The 16,452-nt window shown below is 50.8% G+C and overlaps 5 protein-coding genes across 5 annotated transcripts; 3 read left to right on the top strand and 2 right to left on the bottom strand.

Moving 5' to 3' along the window:
* Positions 1 to 2,464: 2,464 nt before the first annotated feature.
* Positions 2,465 to 3,695, top strand: KY384_002312 (uncharacterized protein; the record flags this gene model as incomplete). The annotated part of the gene is made up of 3 exons (XM_044810835.1): positions 2,465 to 2,862; positions 2,938 to 3,565; positions 3,678 to 3,695. 3 exons carry the CDS (start codon positions 2,465 to 2,467, stop codon positions 3,693 to 3,695), a joined length of 1,044 nt encoding a protein of 347 aa, XP_044671718.1.
* Positions 3,696 to 4,090: 395 nt separating this feature from the next.
* On the bottom strand, positions 4,091 to 5,295 carry KY384_002313 (uncharacterized protein; the record flags this gene model as incomplete). The annotated part of the gene is made up of 3 exons (XM_044810836.1): positions 4,091 to 4,200; positions 4,295 to 4,461; positions 4,643 to 5,295. The coding sequence occupies 3 exons, from the start codon at positions 5,293 to 5,295 to the stop codon at positions 4,091 to 4,093; spliced, it is 930 nt and encodes a 309-aa protein (XP_044671719.1).
* A 1,114-nt stretch (positions 5,296 to 6,409) lies between these two features.
* On the top strand, positions 6,410 to 7,210 carry KY384_002314 (uncharacterized protein; the record flags this gene model as incomplete). The annotated part of the gene is made up of 1 exon (XM_044810837.1): positions 6,410 to 7,210. The coding sequence occupies one exon, from the start codon at positions 6,410 to 6,412 to the stop codon at positions 7,208 to 7,210; it is 801 nt and encodes a 266-aa protein (XP_044671720.1).
* Positions 7,211 to 8,534: 1,324 nt separating this feature from the next.
* On the top strand, positions 8,535 to 9,788 carry KY384_002315 (uncharacterized protein; the record flags this gene model as incomplete). Its single annotated transcript, XM_044810838.1, has 2 exons — positions 8,535 to 8,564; positions 8,613 to 9,788. 2 exons carry the CDS (start codon positions 8,535 to 8,537, stop codon positions 9,786 to 9,788), a joined length of 1,206 nt encoding a protein of 401 aa, XP_044671721.1.
* A 3,247-nt stretch (positions 9,789 to 13,035) lies between these two features.
* Positions 13,036 to 15,957, bottom strand: KY384_002316 (uncharacterized protein; the record flags this gene model as incomplete). The annotated part of the gene is made up of 6 exons (XM_044810839.1): positions 13,036 to 13,501; positions 13,962 to 14,183; positions 14,534 to 15,346; positions 15,400 to 15,523; positions 15,589 to 15,715; positions 15,772 to 15,957. The coding sequence occupies 6 exons, from the start codon at positions 15,955 to 15,957 to the stop codon at positions 13,036 to 13,038; spliced, it is 1,938 nt and encodes a 645-aa protein (XP_044671722.1).
* Between the last annotated feature and the right edge of the window lie 495 nt (positions 15,958 to 16,452).

Consider the following 16,452-nt stretch of genomic DNA (forward strand, 5'->3'; position numbering starts at 1 on the left):
AAATAGGAAGCTGTCTAAGAACATGATATAGGAGCAGAATCGGATGCTCTTCTCTGCTTAAATTACGAGGTCACCCACGTGGAGATCTTAACGCCTGCCCATGGAACTATCATTGTAGATTTCTAAAGAAGTAATACGAGTCAGATCTTCGGCGACGATGCCACATGGCTCACATGGCTCGACCGAAAGCCGGTGAAGTTAAGCGCCATGATTCAGAAAGGTCTATCAAAGTTTGTATGCTGCTTAGATTGCACTTTCACATAAGTCTCGTTTGTTCCGCGGTTTGCTAGAGTCTCCCTCGCACGAACTATTTCCCCCATTGAAACCATTGCTAGCCCAGCTTTGTCTTCCCCCATCTCCTCTTCATATTGCCAACGACCCCATCTTTCTCCTAAGGCGGCGCAGCACAGACCCCACCCACCATTGGCCCGCAACTAGAAGCAGTCTGTACACAAACATTCGCCAGCGCCTTCCCCCGCTTATCCTTCACCTCCAATAACGTCCCATAAAACTCACCACCCCCAACCCCACCCCCACTCTCCCCACTAACCTCCTCCATCCTCTTCAAAAGCTCCAGCGCCTCGATCTCCTCCTCGATATGAAAGTCCGCGCCATCCTTACTCCCGAAATTGATGCACAGCCTGTCATAGCAAGCGTTGGGATCGTATGGCTCGGTCCTGTTCATGACTACGCACGATCCAGTGCTATGCACGGTCGCTCTTCCAGGGCCGGCTTCGTTGTCTTCGATGTACTTGATGCATGTGTATAGGAGGTCGTCGGTGGCGTTTCGAAACGCCGCCGCGGGGATGGGCACGGTGTTGATGTGGATGTTGAAGCGGAGGTTGGAGCTGCGAGAGAGGCAGACGTTCTGGAGAGAGCTATCTGGGTCGAAGGGCGGTGGAGCGGTGATGCAGGCTGGTGACGGGTTGTAGGGGAGTGGGACGTGGGAGGATATGGGGTAGGAGGGGAGAGGTTGGTAAGGGGTTGTGTGGTTCCTCGGCTGAAGCAGCGAGAGAGCTGAGGTCAAAGTGTGGAGGAGGGAGTTCATGATGAAAGGCGAAGTGGTTTTTGTGTTTTCGGTGTCTCTCAACGAGCCCTTATAGGACAACAAAGGGTCACGCTTGTTGAGTGAGTGGAGCGACGAGTTTTGCGCACTAATGAGCGATTGTGCCTGGATTGGAGTCTCTGTTTTCCTTCAAAGTAGTTGGATTGACATGCTTCTTTATAGTACGATTTACTGTGCATTCCAATTCTGGGTGTAGGCGAGTAAAGCGCAGCCTGAAACACCAGGCGGATGAACTGTGGATAAGGGTAACGGCTCGTTAAACATTTCGTGACGAACCTTCTGTTAGACGAAGAGACATCATGCAGTTCAGCACACCCTCAAAGATGGATTGACGGCGACTGGTCACCCTATTGTCCGGGTTTCAAAATTGGTCATTTGCGATGTGTTTGCCAAGGTGATGCTCAGCCATCAGGACCACTGATTGTTCCAAACACTGCAATCCTATAATTAGCCTAGGCTTCTGAGTAGAACATACTGCCAAGTGCTGGCAGAATGCCTGCAATATCTAGGTGGTCAAACCTCGTAGTATTGCCGTGTGGATTTCGAACCAATCGTCGCATCGTGGACTCACCGACCGCCAAGTCCCAGACAGAATGTATACAAGCGAGCCATACCCTTTGCTGTTGCGCGTAACCGAGAGGCAGAGAGCTGCAGGCTACCCACGGGGTCTTTCGGCATGCTTTCTATGCTTCTTAACCTTCGTGCCGAACACCAATACCAAAGTAAACGGCATGTAGAAACGCTTCTTGTGCACATGCTGTATAGACAGGCATAGGTGCGAAGGCTGGTTTAGGAGCTCCGTAGAATTATATATCCACGAGCATGGAGTAAATACTTATCCCGCGGTCCTTATCTCCAATCCATCCCCTAGTTGAAGCTCCGGATTCTTTGTAATCCTCCACCGGATTGGGGTGACTTAATCTTTGCCATTGATTAAGCTGCCACGAAAATTGCAGCCGTGAAGAAGATGAAGGAGGGAACCTGTTCCTGGTCTCCAACATGGGCTGCTACGTCATGGCCGATGACGTCATATGGCAGTGGTAGTGTTCAGCTCCAATCCTTCGCGGCCTCACTCGCTTCAGAATGACTCACGCATTCCCTTAAATTGAATATTGAAGCTTTTTAAGGGGTATCTGTTCCGCAACCCAACTTCTAGCAGCCCCGAACAATCAGCGTTGGCAACGGTTTGGACTTAAAGGTTAAGATATCAAAGCCTGGGACCTAATCTTTGTCTTACAGAGCATTATATAAAGCCTTGGCAAACTATCAGTCAAACCAATTCAGCCGCTAGCAATCCAATTTGCCTTCCAAACGGATTAAAGACTGTCAATTTTGCCACTGACGCCTTGGTTTGAGCTCAAAAGCAAACGGCTTAAGCGGCTGCAAACACTGCACACAATGGCAGTAGCACCCCCAGACAGCAGCTCATCCGCCACGCCAGCCCCCCGAACCCTCCCCCTCCTCAGCCTCCCAAACGAGATCCTCGCTTTGATACCGCAGCACTTCGCCAACATCGAAGATTTCAAAGAAGCCTCATCCACGCGCAGCACACTCCGAGCCGTCTTCTCCCAGACCGACCCGAACACAATCCTACGACTAGCAGCCTCATCATCGCGCATCTTCTTCCGCCCAGATCCCTATTTCCTGGTCGCCGCGACCGTGGATCAAGTAGCTGCCTGGGCGCTCCGGAGCGAAGACAACGTGCGCGCGCTGCGTCGAGCGATCAGAGATGGGGTTGAAGGACTGTTTGCTTTATGTCTTGAGGTAGCGGGGTTGACGATGCAAGATATCCGTCGGTGAGTGCGAGCGAAATGCTACTTACCTAACCCCCATATTCTGAGTGAGGCGCAAGTGAGCTGAGTGTCGTGCAGGCTACACATCTCGCGCTTCCGGATCTTCAACCCCGTGATTGACGTCGTCGACCGGTGCGCGGGCAAACAGTGGTACGCGGTGGATGATTTCTGGAACGGGGGGCGGTCCGACGCCGAGACGATCGACTGCGAGCCTGGGCGCTCGCTCTACGAGATGGCTATCTATGGTTCTCTCTTCCGGTCGACGCTGGAAGCTAATCTTCGCGGCGACCTTGGGTTCGATCTGCATACTAGACTTGATTTTGTCAAGTATTGTATTCCGGACTGGTATTGTAGGAGTTATAAGGGTTTTGAGGTGGAGATGGTTGGACCGTACAGGAATGGTAGGGATGAAGTGATGCCGCGCATGGATCAGTACGGTATCAGGCATATTCTGAAAAGCAGTACCTGGGGGCGTGAGTGGGAGAGGGTGCGTGATGAAGTTGGTCCTGCTTTCGATGATGATGTGAAACAAGAAATTTGGGAGAATGCGGTGCAGATGCAGGGATTGTTCGGGTTTGAGATGCTCAGGCCAGGAGGTGCGGAGAGCTGGAAGGAACGTGTGATCGAGCTAAGGGAAAAGGTTGCCATGGCCGATTTGAGGAAGATGAAACCCGTGGAGAAGGACGTACATGGTGAGATTTCGTGGGTTGGTTGCCCAATGTTGACACATGAGGTTTATTTCTGCGTGAGAGGCATGTGGCCGGTAGGTGGCTGCTAAAGACCCTCTCACGATGAACACTGCTGACTACCTATTCTAGGGATATGATGAGATGTAGCGATCATAAAATAATCATCCATGCTTCACGGTAGTGCCATTGACTTCGGGTCGTCTTATCTATGACAGTGAATGCTCTCAGAGTCAATTTTGAAGTCAGAAAACTCGGGGTGCAGCGCTTGTAATAGAAACCAACACTGAGGAGAATTGATTCATGATGAACCAGGACGCACAGCCGCGATGTGGCAAGTCCGTCTGGGTCTGGAAGTATTGAGCGCCTCTATCCACTACTGAGTCGCTCGCTCTTTTACATGGCATCCACTGATAGTCGAGAGCAGGACCGGCTTCAAACGGCAAGGATGAAGTTAAAAGCAGGCTATAGTTATCAAGATTCTTAAAACTCCGCAAAATGCTACCCAGACCTCAACGCCTTGTATCACGTTCCCCTAACGATACTCAATGACCAGAAGCATCCAACTGAAGATCCTGACCACTCGCTTCAGCAGGATCATTGTCCGCACTCCCCACCGTAACAACCTTATTGCAGCGCTGGTTCCAGTATTCGCCTACAACATTCTAATTAGCCATGGACTTCACCCAATCCAAAACAACGCTCCAATATCGCAATGTTCGATCTTTGCCAGGAAGGAAGCGGCTCACCTGCGACCACGAATGCAAGATTGTCAGCATTCTCGAAAGATAACTTGGGGTCACATCGACCCTTAGGGCCATTGGGGTTGTTCTTGTCTGGCCCGCATCTGACAGAGTCGTGATAACCCCCTACTAACGCTGAACAATCTCTCGCACCATAGGCGTAGTCGTCGGCTCTGTACTCATGTGGTAAGTGAGATGCTTTGGTTTTTGATGACAAGGGCACATACCTAGGAGGCTGCTCTACCCCTCCTGTGGGATATTTCGTGTGCATCAGCTCATGGACAAGGGTAAATGCTATTGCAGTGTTATCAGATCAAGTACCAATCGTTTCAGTGGCAAGGTGGTTGCATACACTTCGTAGCTTTGAATTTCCCGATATTGAACCAATCATCAGTCTTGTCGCTGTCTGGCTGGCACTCATCAGAGGCCACTGACGACCTCTTCTTGGTATTGTCATCCCACCACAGCGGGCATAGATTCAAGATATTTAACTCCGCGATCACAAAGGCAACAGTTGTGGGGTTGCATAGGTTGGCATCGCATGTAATCTTTACCTTACCGTCGGTACGTGTAAGGATCGAATATGCGTTCCTATACTTAGTGTTGACTTGGAGCTCAAACCCTACTTGGTTTTTCACTGCGGGAGAAAAGTAGACCTGGTAGAAGGCACTCGCTGCTTTTATGTCGATGCCCTTTTTCAGGATGTCTGTTGCTGTCAAAAGCTCGGTAAATAAGAGTTCCAGGTCGTCGTCACTATGACCTTGGCAACTGTTTACAAATTCAAAGGCGCCGTTGTCAGGCGCTGACTTTGGCCACGGGCTCTCCGGAGTCGCTGCAAGAGCATTTGGGTCGGTAGGACCCCCTCCAGCGGTGACAGCGCCGGGGGTATCCGGTGCGACGGGATGGGCGGTCACGCTGGGGTCGATACCAGGGATGTCGAAAGGGGTCGCATCAACAGGGACGGCGATCAGACCCGCGGTCGCAAGGAACGCAAGATTGAGTAGCATGATGAGTTGAGATCTCTGGTATCTTGCCAAAGTATTGTGTCAGGTAATTACCTGGTGCGGCTTCTATATATTGTCTGCGAACCTCCATGGTGCCGCTTCCAAGGCGCAGCGCAGTCATTCTGACATCCAACTTTTGAGGATTCCTCAACTTTTGAAAATTCCAGACGAAGGAACATCAGCCTCGAGACTGGTTTGTATATAGAACGCTGCTATTCAAAGAGGATCCTTGAGCACAGACTTTGAAGCAAGGAATCAATGTTGGTTTCGTATTACAGAGCACCACGAATGTTGTCTCGAGCCTCATAAGAGTCAAGCGCTTACTTTCATGACCCTGTTATCTGTGTCACAAAACAAGCTAGGCCTCGTGGGATTGTGTTTCATAGCCTCATAAGGCGGACTATCAATTCCTGGCGCCTAGCGAAGGATCATTACGAGTTAGTCTCATGGCGGCGGTGGTCTCGTGGCCTCGGATGTCTGGTGACTCTGACCTGATATCTCACACTTTTTGTTCTGACTCTCTTTAGGTTATGGTAATTGAAAAGACAAGACAGGTTCAACTTCACAAGAAAGGACATCCTTTCATTTCGACATGATCAATCCCAACCCTTTCGCTGAAGTGCCTTGCAGCCTTGCAGCCTATGTTCGATGGTTCATCTGGACCTGAATACTACTTTTCCAACCAACGGGGACGTCTGCCATTGGCTCTCTCTAAATCCTGTCAACCTGACATATCAGACTAGGAAAATATTCTAGACGGCCCGCACATATCTACGCGCCCAGCTAAAGAGCCCTGATCCTAGGCTTTGTTTCATCATTTCCCACATGATGTGAGAAGATAGACACATGGCCTGAGCACAGCCTCGATTTCTGCTATATGTGTGCTTACTAGCCTTACACAGCCCCAGAGACTAAGACCGAAAAGGATTCTCACTCGCGGAAGGTTTCCGTGCACCTCGCCGCAGTAACATCATCTATTAACTGTACATGACAGAGGGAAAGCAGGATACAGAGCAGGCAAGACGAGAAACTTGCCACACCAGTGAATCTCCAATATCATGCTCCAAACCCTCTCTCACCGACTCATCCCAATCCCCCCATTCAACAGCGTTCAAAAATGACCACTTCGGACAAACTAAAAGACCTCATCGAATCACACCTCTCTCTCAGCATAAGTGGCCCATCCTCCTTCCCCCACTCCACGAACGAAACCGACAATTACACCCTCACAGTCACCCTCAAGTATCACGCCCCCTCCCCCGCTCCCCATAGCCTTGACCCACCACCTCCGCTCCTCCCCGCAATAACGATCAAAGAAGCCTTCTCGCCTCTCTCCACGCTCTCGTCGCTCCTGGGTCTTTACCGTCTCTACCCTGTCCAATCTTCCACCACGCCTTCCAATCCTTCCAATCCTTCCATCAACCCTGAGACAGGGGTTAAGCACGAAGCTAGCGCCGAAGTCCCAGTGCACTTCAGCAAAGCCGACATCGATCTCGATATCACCCCCAAGCCCGTGACGGAGGATAACGGCTTCACGTGCTTGCACCCGGGTGAAGAAGTTGTGAGAGATGTGGCGATGGTGCCGATGTGCCATCGTGTTGAACAGGGGGAGAGGTATGTTATTAGGATCGTAGATGCGAGCGGGGAGGGGGTTGAGGTTGGTGAAGGTGGTGGGGATGGAGACGGCCTTGTTGAAGCAGCCGTGGAAGGTTCTGGGGAAAAGGCCAGGAAGGGGGAGTGGGAGGGCCAAGGGAAGGCATACGGCAGAATCGAATGGTGGGGCGTAGGCGAGCTGTCCGCCTTCGAAGGGGAAAAGGTCGCCGTGACGGAACGGAGTAAGGATGGAGGATTGATTGTGAGGGATTTGGGGGAGGGTGTGGAGGTTGTCGTTGAGAGTGCTGAGGAGGAGAAAGCGTAGGGGGGTGCAGGAGGGGGAGGAGAAGGGTGCAGAGAAGGGTTGGAAGGAGTAATAGTAGGGGTATGTGATTGGAACTGTCTTGAAACGGGAGGAGGAAGGGTTTACGCGGTGGTGCTAGTGGCGTTGAGAGGTGGAGGGAGATTCGGTAGAAAGAGTAAGGGTAGAATGAGTTATCGGCTCTTGTCTTCTCATGTATTCCCCACTCTTTTTATTGCAAGAATAGTATAGCTGCGGGTAACGTAAAAACGAAGGTAGGTACTTGTACGTATTTCTTCTTCTTCAAATTGTCACAAGACTAATGCTGCAAGAAATGAATTTCTTTATCGAGTTTACGGCGACTGTCGATTCAACCTTCTTGGGCTGGTGTTTGATCGTGGTCCGGAGGACTGTGGTCCATTGCAGCTTCTTCACAAGACTCTCGCTCGATAGTAATTCCTTGGAAGATGATCTTTGACTTCTTTTTGCAGGTATCTCGAACCTTCTTGGTGTCAGCCCCAGAGGCGGGCTTGTTCCGAGGCATCATGGCTTGAAGAGAACGGGATTTTGTTTGTCTCATGTTATGGTCGCTTACCTCAGCATGTGCTTATGCAGTTGGCGGTCCGGTTTGGCGATTTTATACATGACACCAACTGTACGCCTATGGCGCGCGAAATTTGACTAATGAGTTGAGGGCATAGTCAGTTTCCTACTTTATTGCATCATTGATGCTACCACCGCATCGCGTGTTGAGGCTCAATGGCTGATGAACTGTCGAAGTGGCAAACATTACCTTGCTCAAATCCAAGAAGCCCCACAGCGTTGAATCATGTGAGGGGTAAAATGCAGATCTAGACCAATGGTACTCTGCCTGACACGTCCAAATTTGAGGCGGATAAGAGCGGGCCGATCAAGAGACTGTGTTGATTCTCCACCAGTGCACGAACCCATGGCATGAACATGTTTTCGACCATACAGCACCCCCATCATAACGATTTCATACTCTCAAGGTGGTATTCGATATCTATCGTCGGCGACGATTCTGATGATGGGCAGAGGGGATGGCATTTTCACGGGTGGCAAACGAGTCGAGTGTGTATTACCCTTTTAGGCAAATACTGAAATGTTGAGGTGTCATGGCAGACTTCCCCGCTCTGCTGCTTATCTCCCCTGCCTCCTTCTTTTTGCAATTTCCTCTTGTCTTCTTCCTTTCAACTTTCAGACGAACATCACCCTTTTGCTACTGTCACCATTCCACTGCTCCTTTCATCTTACCACTGCTACCATCATCAGTCTAGTGCTAGAGCCACACGTCTTCTTTTCCTTCTTTTGCAAAAGACAATACGCAATGGAGTACACGGATCAGGCGTATCTGACAGTGAGTCAGAATGTCATTGTGATGGTGCAATGCTGACTGTCGTTACAGCTGGAGACAGTCGTGAGTCGTATTCGGGGGGCTGGGCCGTACCCTCTGCCCGATGAAAACACCATCATAGATGCGATGATGGCAGTTTGTATGAATCGAACCAAGGAAGAGAACAGTCGAAAGGAAGCGTATGACGCGGGGGCAGAAGCCCAACTACAAAGCTGCGAGGTGGCAGCGAGAAAGATCAAGCAGGAGGCTTATGAGCAGGGTCGAAAGTACCAACACGAGGCTGATATTGAGCAACTGAAGAGCAAGGAACGGGAAATCAGGCAACAAGCGTACAGCGAGGGCTGCGAAGCCCAGCGGCGAAGTGACGAGGTTACGGGGCATCGAATCAAAGAGGAAGCCTACAAGCAGGGTCGCAAATTTCAATGTGACCAAGACAATGACCAAGTCAAGCCAATGTTGAAGCAACACGAGGAGAAGGTGGAGACTTTAGAGACTCGGGTAACTGAGCTCGCAACTGAAAATGCTCGTTTGATGAACCAGAATCTTGCATTGGCTCTAACTGTCAAGAATCAAGAGGAGGAGAACGCCAAACTTGCTCAGGATATTTCACACAAAGATGGCATAATTGAAAATATGCAAGCGAGCTTGAGTGCTCCCATTGACCATTCGGCGTGCAAGAACAAGATAGGCGAGCTTGAACAGCAAGTGGGAACTCTCTTCGGACAATTTGGAAAGTTTGTTGACAAACTTCGTCTTGGCCCAGTGGTTTGCATCAATGGCGATTACACCGTCCATAGGTGCGACCATAGCACATGCGACCGACAACTCTCGGAGACGAGAGAACAGATCGGCAAGTTTGAGAAGGCCCAAAGCCTCCACAAGGAGCAGAAGGATCACCTCAAAACGAGGTATCGTCGCCTGGAGGACCAGGTTCAGGGCAAAATTGACGCGGCCGTGGCGGCGGTCAGAAACCGCGTCATCTTGCCAGTGAAGCCGAAGACCGTGCCGAATGCAGAGGCTGACAACACAATTCTGAGAAACCAGCGCAATGGGCTGAGTACTCAGCTCAAGTCTGCTCAAGGGGCACTCCAGGCGACCAATGTGGCCACTCGCGGTCTCAAGCGTGAGCTTGACGATTATAAAGCCGACGAAGTGACCCGGAAGATGAAGAAGATGTTCAAGCCGAAGAAAAGCTCGGCCGCCAACGATGACGACGGCATACGTTAAGAAGGCCCCGGGGACCCAAAAGGGCAAGAGGAGGTCACGGTCGAGTTGCTCAACCTCCTCTCCTGCCCTGCCAACGAAGCAAAGTGACATGCACGCAAAGTGACATGCACGACCAAATTCACTGCTTCTATCATCTCACACCAATCATCTCTTGTTCACTTCGTCTCGGCACTTCTCGTTGCTCGCTTCTTTCATACACACATCATCTGGCAAAGCTCTCTTACCAAATGCTACATCGAATCCTCAACGATCAGCAATATCTCCGCTTCACCACGCTCTACAAAACTTCCTCTAGATGCCAACAGGGACGCGTCGATGGCGAATATGCGCCTCCGCGCTCGAACAATCAAAGGGCTGAGAGAAGTTGATAGATACCGTTTTCTTTCGCATGCCTGCCGATCTTTACCTCACCACTGGTTCACTCCACCACTTTGGGTGATACTTTGCTCTTCCAAAAGTCCGCCTTCTCACGACACCATCTCCTGACCGACTCAAATTACTTCCTTGACCAACGATAGGCCTCCTCATCAGCATTGAGCTCACTTTCACCCTACTCACGAATCTCAACCGCTCACGCCTGGCTATTCTCACCGATATCATCATTCGATATCTCTTGAGGTCACTATCGAGTCGCTCAACCTCCTTCATCTACTTCATGGCCAATGAAGCCAAGTGACATGCACGACCATATCACTGCTACTTTCTTACAACTCCGACACCTAGCGACATCTTCTCCTGCTCAACTTGCCTCATTTTCATCACCAAAGTGTTGAAAACTCCGATACGCATACAGCACCAAGCTTACTCTGACTACGCCTACGAATCCCGACCGCGCCCACGGCTCGCTATCCTCCCCGATGTCACCACCTAAGACCTCTCCATCTCACCAACTCATTATCTCAGGTCGTACATCCTTCACCGCCTCACAGCCTCGTTCAGCGACCAATTTCCCCATATCTACCTCGGATGCGCTTACCAACATTGCACAGTCGCTTCACCGATAGTCTGTTGGTAATAGCAGTGTCTGGGTGATTGAGAAGGAGGCGAATTACAGATCGTGAAAGGGCAAAGTGTTAGAAATGATCACGGGTCCATATAGGGAGGGGCCGAGAGGTTTTTCAGGAACGCGAACGAATCCCAACCACTCACGTCTCGCTATCCGCACGAAGATTACCACCTGAGACCTTTGAAAGCCATCACATCAAGTCACTATCTCAGGTCGTACATCTCTCTCTACCTTACAGCCTCACCCTCTGAACCTCTGGTGGACTTGACCTAGCAGACCTTATTTCACCACCCATTACTCCTACCTAGTGATGGACTTGACGCAGCATATCATATCTCCAGCGACCTTTACTCCCACATCTGCCCCGAATGTGTTACCAACACTGCACAGTCCCTTCACCGACGGTCTGCTGGTGACGACAGTGTCTGGGTGTTTGAGCCAGAGGCGAATTACACATCGTGAATAGGTAAAGTGAGTCAGACTTGCTAACGATTCAATACAGGCGGGCGAGGGGAGGAGTTATATTTTAGGAACACAGACGAATCACGATCCCAAGGATCCTATCGAAATGGTTGGCAGCCAGGCGCATCGAGCCAAAAAGGCACCTCCCATCCCTTCACATGGCCAAGGGCATCGAGCAGAGAAACCACCTCATATATTCCCCTATTCACCATCTCCACCTCCCTACCGACATCCTCGCTATCCCCATCACCCATCAACCCACCCACCAACCCCTCAACATCCAACCCCACACCTCCAGGTCCAAGCCAACTTCCACACAACTCCATCAACCACCCCAATACCACCCCAATCCCACCGCCGACCCATCACATCGAAAGATGTCCCCAATCACCCTTCTCACCCCCTATCTCAGTCGCAGCTCGTTTCCGCGCTGGCTCTCTGCTTATGCTAAGCTGCCGCGCGATGTCGGCTCCTGATGATTTGGTGGGTAGATGGGTGAGGGGGGAGAGGGGTCTTTGGAGTGAATCGATGTGGGCAAGGGGGAACGGTTAAAGGGGGAAGGCATGGATAGGATGGGGAGGAAGGGGAGGAAGGGGAGGAGTAGGTGGGTTGGAGAAGACGATGTGATGAGGCAGGCATTCGAAAGAAGCCGAAGGAATAGGTATGGTAACGAAGACTGGATACATGGTGGACGGAGGAGATGATATAAGGGGGAAAGATATGGAAAGAACGAGGAGGACTAGCCGGAGCAGAGAAGAGGATGTAATAAGGCATTCGGGAGAAGCCGAGGGAATGGTCGAGCAATAAACAGAGCTCGCGGTAACAAAGGGGGGATACAGCGGACGGAGGAGACGACGCAAGCGATCTCTCGTGTATCATGCTTTCAAAAGTGATTTTCTATAGTATTACGAATATGCACTTGTCTTGCATGATACCCAAATAAAAGAATATTTACCTCTTGAATCTTCCCAACCTCTCTCCACCTCCGACAACGCTCGGCCGCATCACCGTAGCTCCAACCACTTCCAACCACGCCCCGCTCCACCAAGCCCCAGCGCTCTCTCCCTCTCATGCATCACCCACGTCACCCACGTCCTCCGCCGCTGATACCCCGGAACTCCCCCCGCCCCCCCTCTCCCCACCTAGCGAGAAGTTCCGCTGCCATGTCGACCGGCCGGCCTTTGCGCAACTGGGACGACAATGGAAGCTTGATTTGTTTGTTTATTTCTGCCTTCTTGGGCCTTGTGCTTTGCAATTTCGCAATAGCCACTTGGTAGGGGAGTCGAGAGTACGGCTGGCGGTATGAATGTGGATCGGGCCGATTTGAGGAAAGGGAGGGAGGGTTGGGGGAGCGCGACTACTAATTGCGATGGCGGTTGATGCGCAGGATATGTGTTTGCTGAGTTGATCGGATGGGGAGAGGGGGGGGGAGGGGAAGAGGGGGACGGGCGTTATGCTGGTTGCATGCCTTCTGTTTTTGGAAATGGTGTTAAGTGGGTAGGAGATTTCTTTGAGGAGCAGAAGCAGTAAGGGAAAGGGGGAGCATGGTTGGAATGTGAAAAGGAGGGTAGAGAAGGGTGTACATAAGACAGAATCCGTTCGGCGGAGAAGGAGTTATCCGGGCAGGGAGACGCTGTATCAATATCCTCGGAGTCATATATGCTGTATGAATCCAACTGGGCTACCTCGCCTTCATGTACCGTGTCATACTTTCACATCCCGCGTCGTGTGCAACCCACGTTTGAAATTCCATGATTTCGCTTCCCTCACTCCATTCATCTACGACAAACAATCCGTCTCCCCAAAGCTATAATAAGAGCTAAGCGCATTCGAGCCACCATCAGCATCCGTCGCTTGATGGCATACATTCAACGGCATGGAGTCATCCCCTCCCGCACAGGCATCATACGTCACGGGCCCTGCGCAGGCGTTCCGAGAATAGGCATTCAGTCGCTGCCCCTCTCCTCCTTTGGTCGTGAGTTTGAAAGATTGGAAACCGCCGGTGTAGGCGCACGTGTTGTCGTAGACATTTCGTTTGGCGACGGCGCCCGTGCAGCCTTTTTTGGTGTACAGTTCGGCGACGTAGGCTTGGCTTGCTGTGATGAGGCTGGTGCCGGTGAGGAGTGCGATGAGGATGTTCTTCATGGTGGATGGGGGAGGTTGGGAAATTTGTTGAGTAGGGTTTTGAGGGTGTGATGGTTGTTCTGGGAAGACGATGAGAGTGAATTGGGTGTTGTCCTGAGTTCTCAAGAGACGTTTACGATCCCTCCTTATACATCAAAGCCATGGATGACCTCGGCTTATGCGACGTAACTTCATGGCTATTCTAAAGTCAATATTCTGAGAATACGCTCTACAGACCAATTTTCGGACACTTTTATGCCATCTTTCGTGTTTAGTCACCAGCTTTGTGTTATGAACCTTCCTAGATATAGCTGAATGCTGCGCTGAGTTGAAGATATCGTGTCGCTAGGTCGACGCCAGTCTAGTCAAGTTTCAGGCCTCGTCGCAGCTTACGACCTAACTAGGCTAAAGCAATCTCACGCTCAATATTTCGATTGGCGGGTCAGGATTTTTACCGTTAACTCAGTTGGCATTAACGTCAACAGAAGACATCCGAGAAGTCAGAAAGCTCGGAATGGAAATTTCAGTAACATTATTGCTGGACTACTACGCTGTTAGTAATGCTCCTAAGTGGTGCTTACCGGGAAGGGTACTGAAATACTCGGCACGCAGCGCTCGAGCTTGCAAAGCTCAAGGGACACAGGGACAATCGCGAGAGTGTTGTGAGGGCTTCCATGTTGATAGTGTGGCGGAAGTAAGCTTTTATGAAATGGTGGTAAAGTTGATTGGCAGGTACAGAGGCATTAGTGGACGTTGCTGGTCTCCCATCGGCTTTGGTTGTCTCTTTTGCACCATTAGCGAGTCTACCAAAAGAAAGTGACCTAATGAATTGCGAGAGAATATCAGGATCGTGGGTCTCATAATGTGACTAGAATACTAGTATCATCCACTTTCCTCCTCAAGTTTCTGGCGTATCAGGCATGCCTCGACGGATAGGCGGATTGAGCCCGTAGATTGAGCCCGTAGAGGCAAAAGAGTGGCAGTGGTCATCAATCTGCCGTTTCTTCACCTCCTTGATTACTCCTCCATTTAGAGCTAGGCATACCGTCTAGATGATCATGTGACGGCACTTATCGAAGAAGACGACCTAGTAACACCGCAAAGCCTTTGATCAACCTCTGCAAAGAGCCTTTTTCGGTGATTAGGTACTCACGTGTTGTCCAGCTCTGCCTCGATAAGGCTTTCAGTACCCTGCTCGTACGTATAGATCCTTGTGATCTTCAATCCCGCCTGCGCCAGCAGCTCTCGCCACTGTGCCTCGGTTCGTTCTTTAACGGCACCCAGTGCCAACATGAGCCAATCCATTGACGTGATTGAAGATGCAGCGCCCTGATCAGGTACGACGTATTCGTTGATGAGAATCTTTGAGAAGCCGGGTTTGAGAGCCGGGACGAGGTTTTTGAGGATCTTGAGGCATGAGGCGTCATCCCAGTCGTGGAGGACTGAGTGGAGGTAGTATGCTCTTGCTCCTATTTGCATCATCTTAGCAGTTTTCTTGTCAAGTTGCGAAGGATGTCTACCCTGAACTGGCTGTGATGTAAAAAAATCGTGAGCCATCAGCTCGAATGTCTTTTGGTCGCTACCGACCTGCTTGATCACATCCGGCAGATCTTGCAGCACCAGAGTACCTGGAAGCGCGGGATACTCTGATCTTAGCTCTTCAAGATCATGCCCAAGGCCGCCGCCGACGTCAACGAGCAGGGTGGATGCTGAGTCCACGCTTAGGTGGGTCTCCAGCGGATAGAAATCTGCATCGCACCAGCTCTTTTTCCCTTGGCGGTACCCACTCATGTAGTTATTAAATTGCTGTGCCAGCTCAGGGTTTTCTGCAAGAAATATGAAGAAGGGCTTTTGCGTCTTATGTGCGAACTGGAATGGTCCGTCGGCGATATTCGTTGGGTGCTGATAGTCTGTCTGCTTCAAGTAGTCTGGAATGCCGTGGAATGAGGGTCCTGCGACGTTGCGACTTGGAGTAATCTCATGAGTCAATGCCTCCAAAGCGGTGTGGTGGCAACTTACAGATACGTGATGCCATCGCGGTACTTGGGCTCGACCAACGCGGTGCTCAATGACGTGGCTTTGTATTGGTTTGCAGCACTCTCGGAGATCATATTTGTTGCGGCCAGATGCTTGAGTACCCGAGCTGGTCATGTGATCAGCACTTTCAGATGCCTTTCAGCGAGACCCGCATGGTAGAGTGGCACATACATAGAAGTGTAACATCTTTTCCCGTCTGCTGCACGATTTCTGCAAGAGTCACAGCACTAGCACTTTGTGCTAGTATGCCGAAAATGTTGAGATCAATGGCGATTTGCGTGCAAGCGAATCGAGCAGGCTGCACCTTATGAGCATGGTGCTCTACAATCGCTTACGGGCAGTGAAAAGACGAACTTCTGTCCAGCCTATCCTCTGAATAGCGTCGCTCGGTGTTTCGAGGGAAGATCTGAGCTGCTCAGACAGCCACAACAGCTTCTCTCGCGTGCCCTGTTGAGATGGAAAATCTTGCAAGGTTGTAGCAATCTCATGCGAAATCTCTGTAAGAAAGACCTTTTGCTGCTGCTGCGATAATGAAGTCATGATTGTGATGTGTAGGTAGCCTTCACAGATGACAACGAAGGGTAAAAGCTATGGAGCAACATGGTGGACGTCAAAAGCATAGGAGGAATAGCATTGGGCAACGTCACTTCGGGGTTAAAATTTATCTCCGCCAATTCGTGCCAAGAACTCCACACGCATTTGACGCGTGGCTGTTCAGGAACACAACATCATCATCCATCATCATGCATTATCATACAGCGTGAAGTTGATCACGTCAGAAAGAGAGAGGCACAGCCCGTATTACATCAGCATCATGGCTGCAGCTATGTCAGCCCCTCTCCATCCTACAGGCTGCAGCTGTGGGCTGCCTCTCTGCCGTACGAGGGCTGAGCCATTGCCTGGATGCTACTACATGCGCCAAGTGGCTGATTGTAACGAGATCTATGGCTCTATGTATAGGTGGAGACTTTCAGGCATGATCCGTTAGAAAGTAAGTACTCAGGCGGCTGTCATCGCGATGAGACACTGCTGATC

Source organism: Bacidia gigantensis, assembly GCF_019456465.1.
Source record: "Bacidia gigantensis strain McMullin 20006 chromosome Unknown contig_156, whole genome shotgun sequence".
Classification (NCBI taxonomy): domain Eukaryota; kingdom Fungi; phylum Ascomycota; class Lecanoromycetes; order Lecanorales; family Ramalinaceae; genus Bacidia; species Bacidia gigantensis.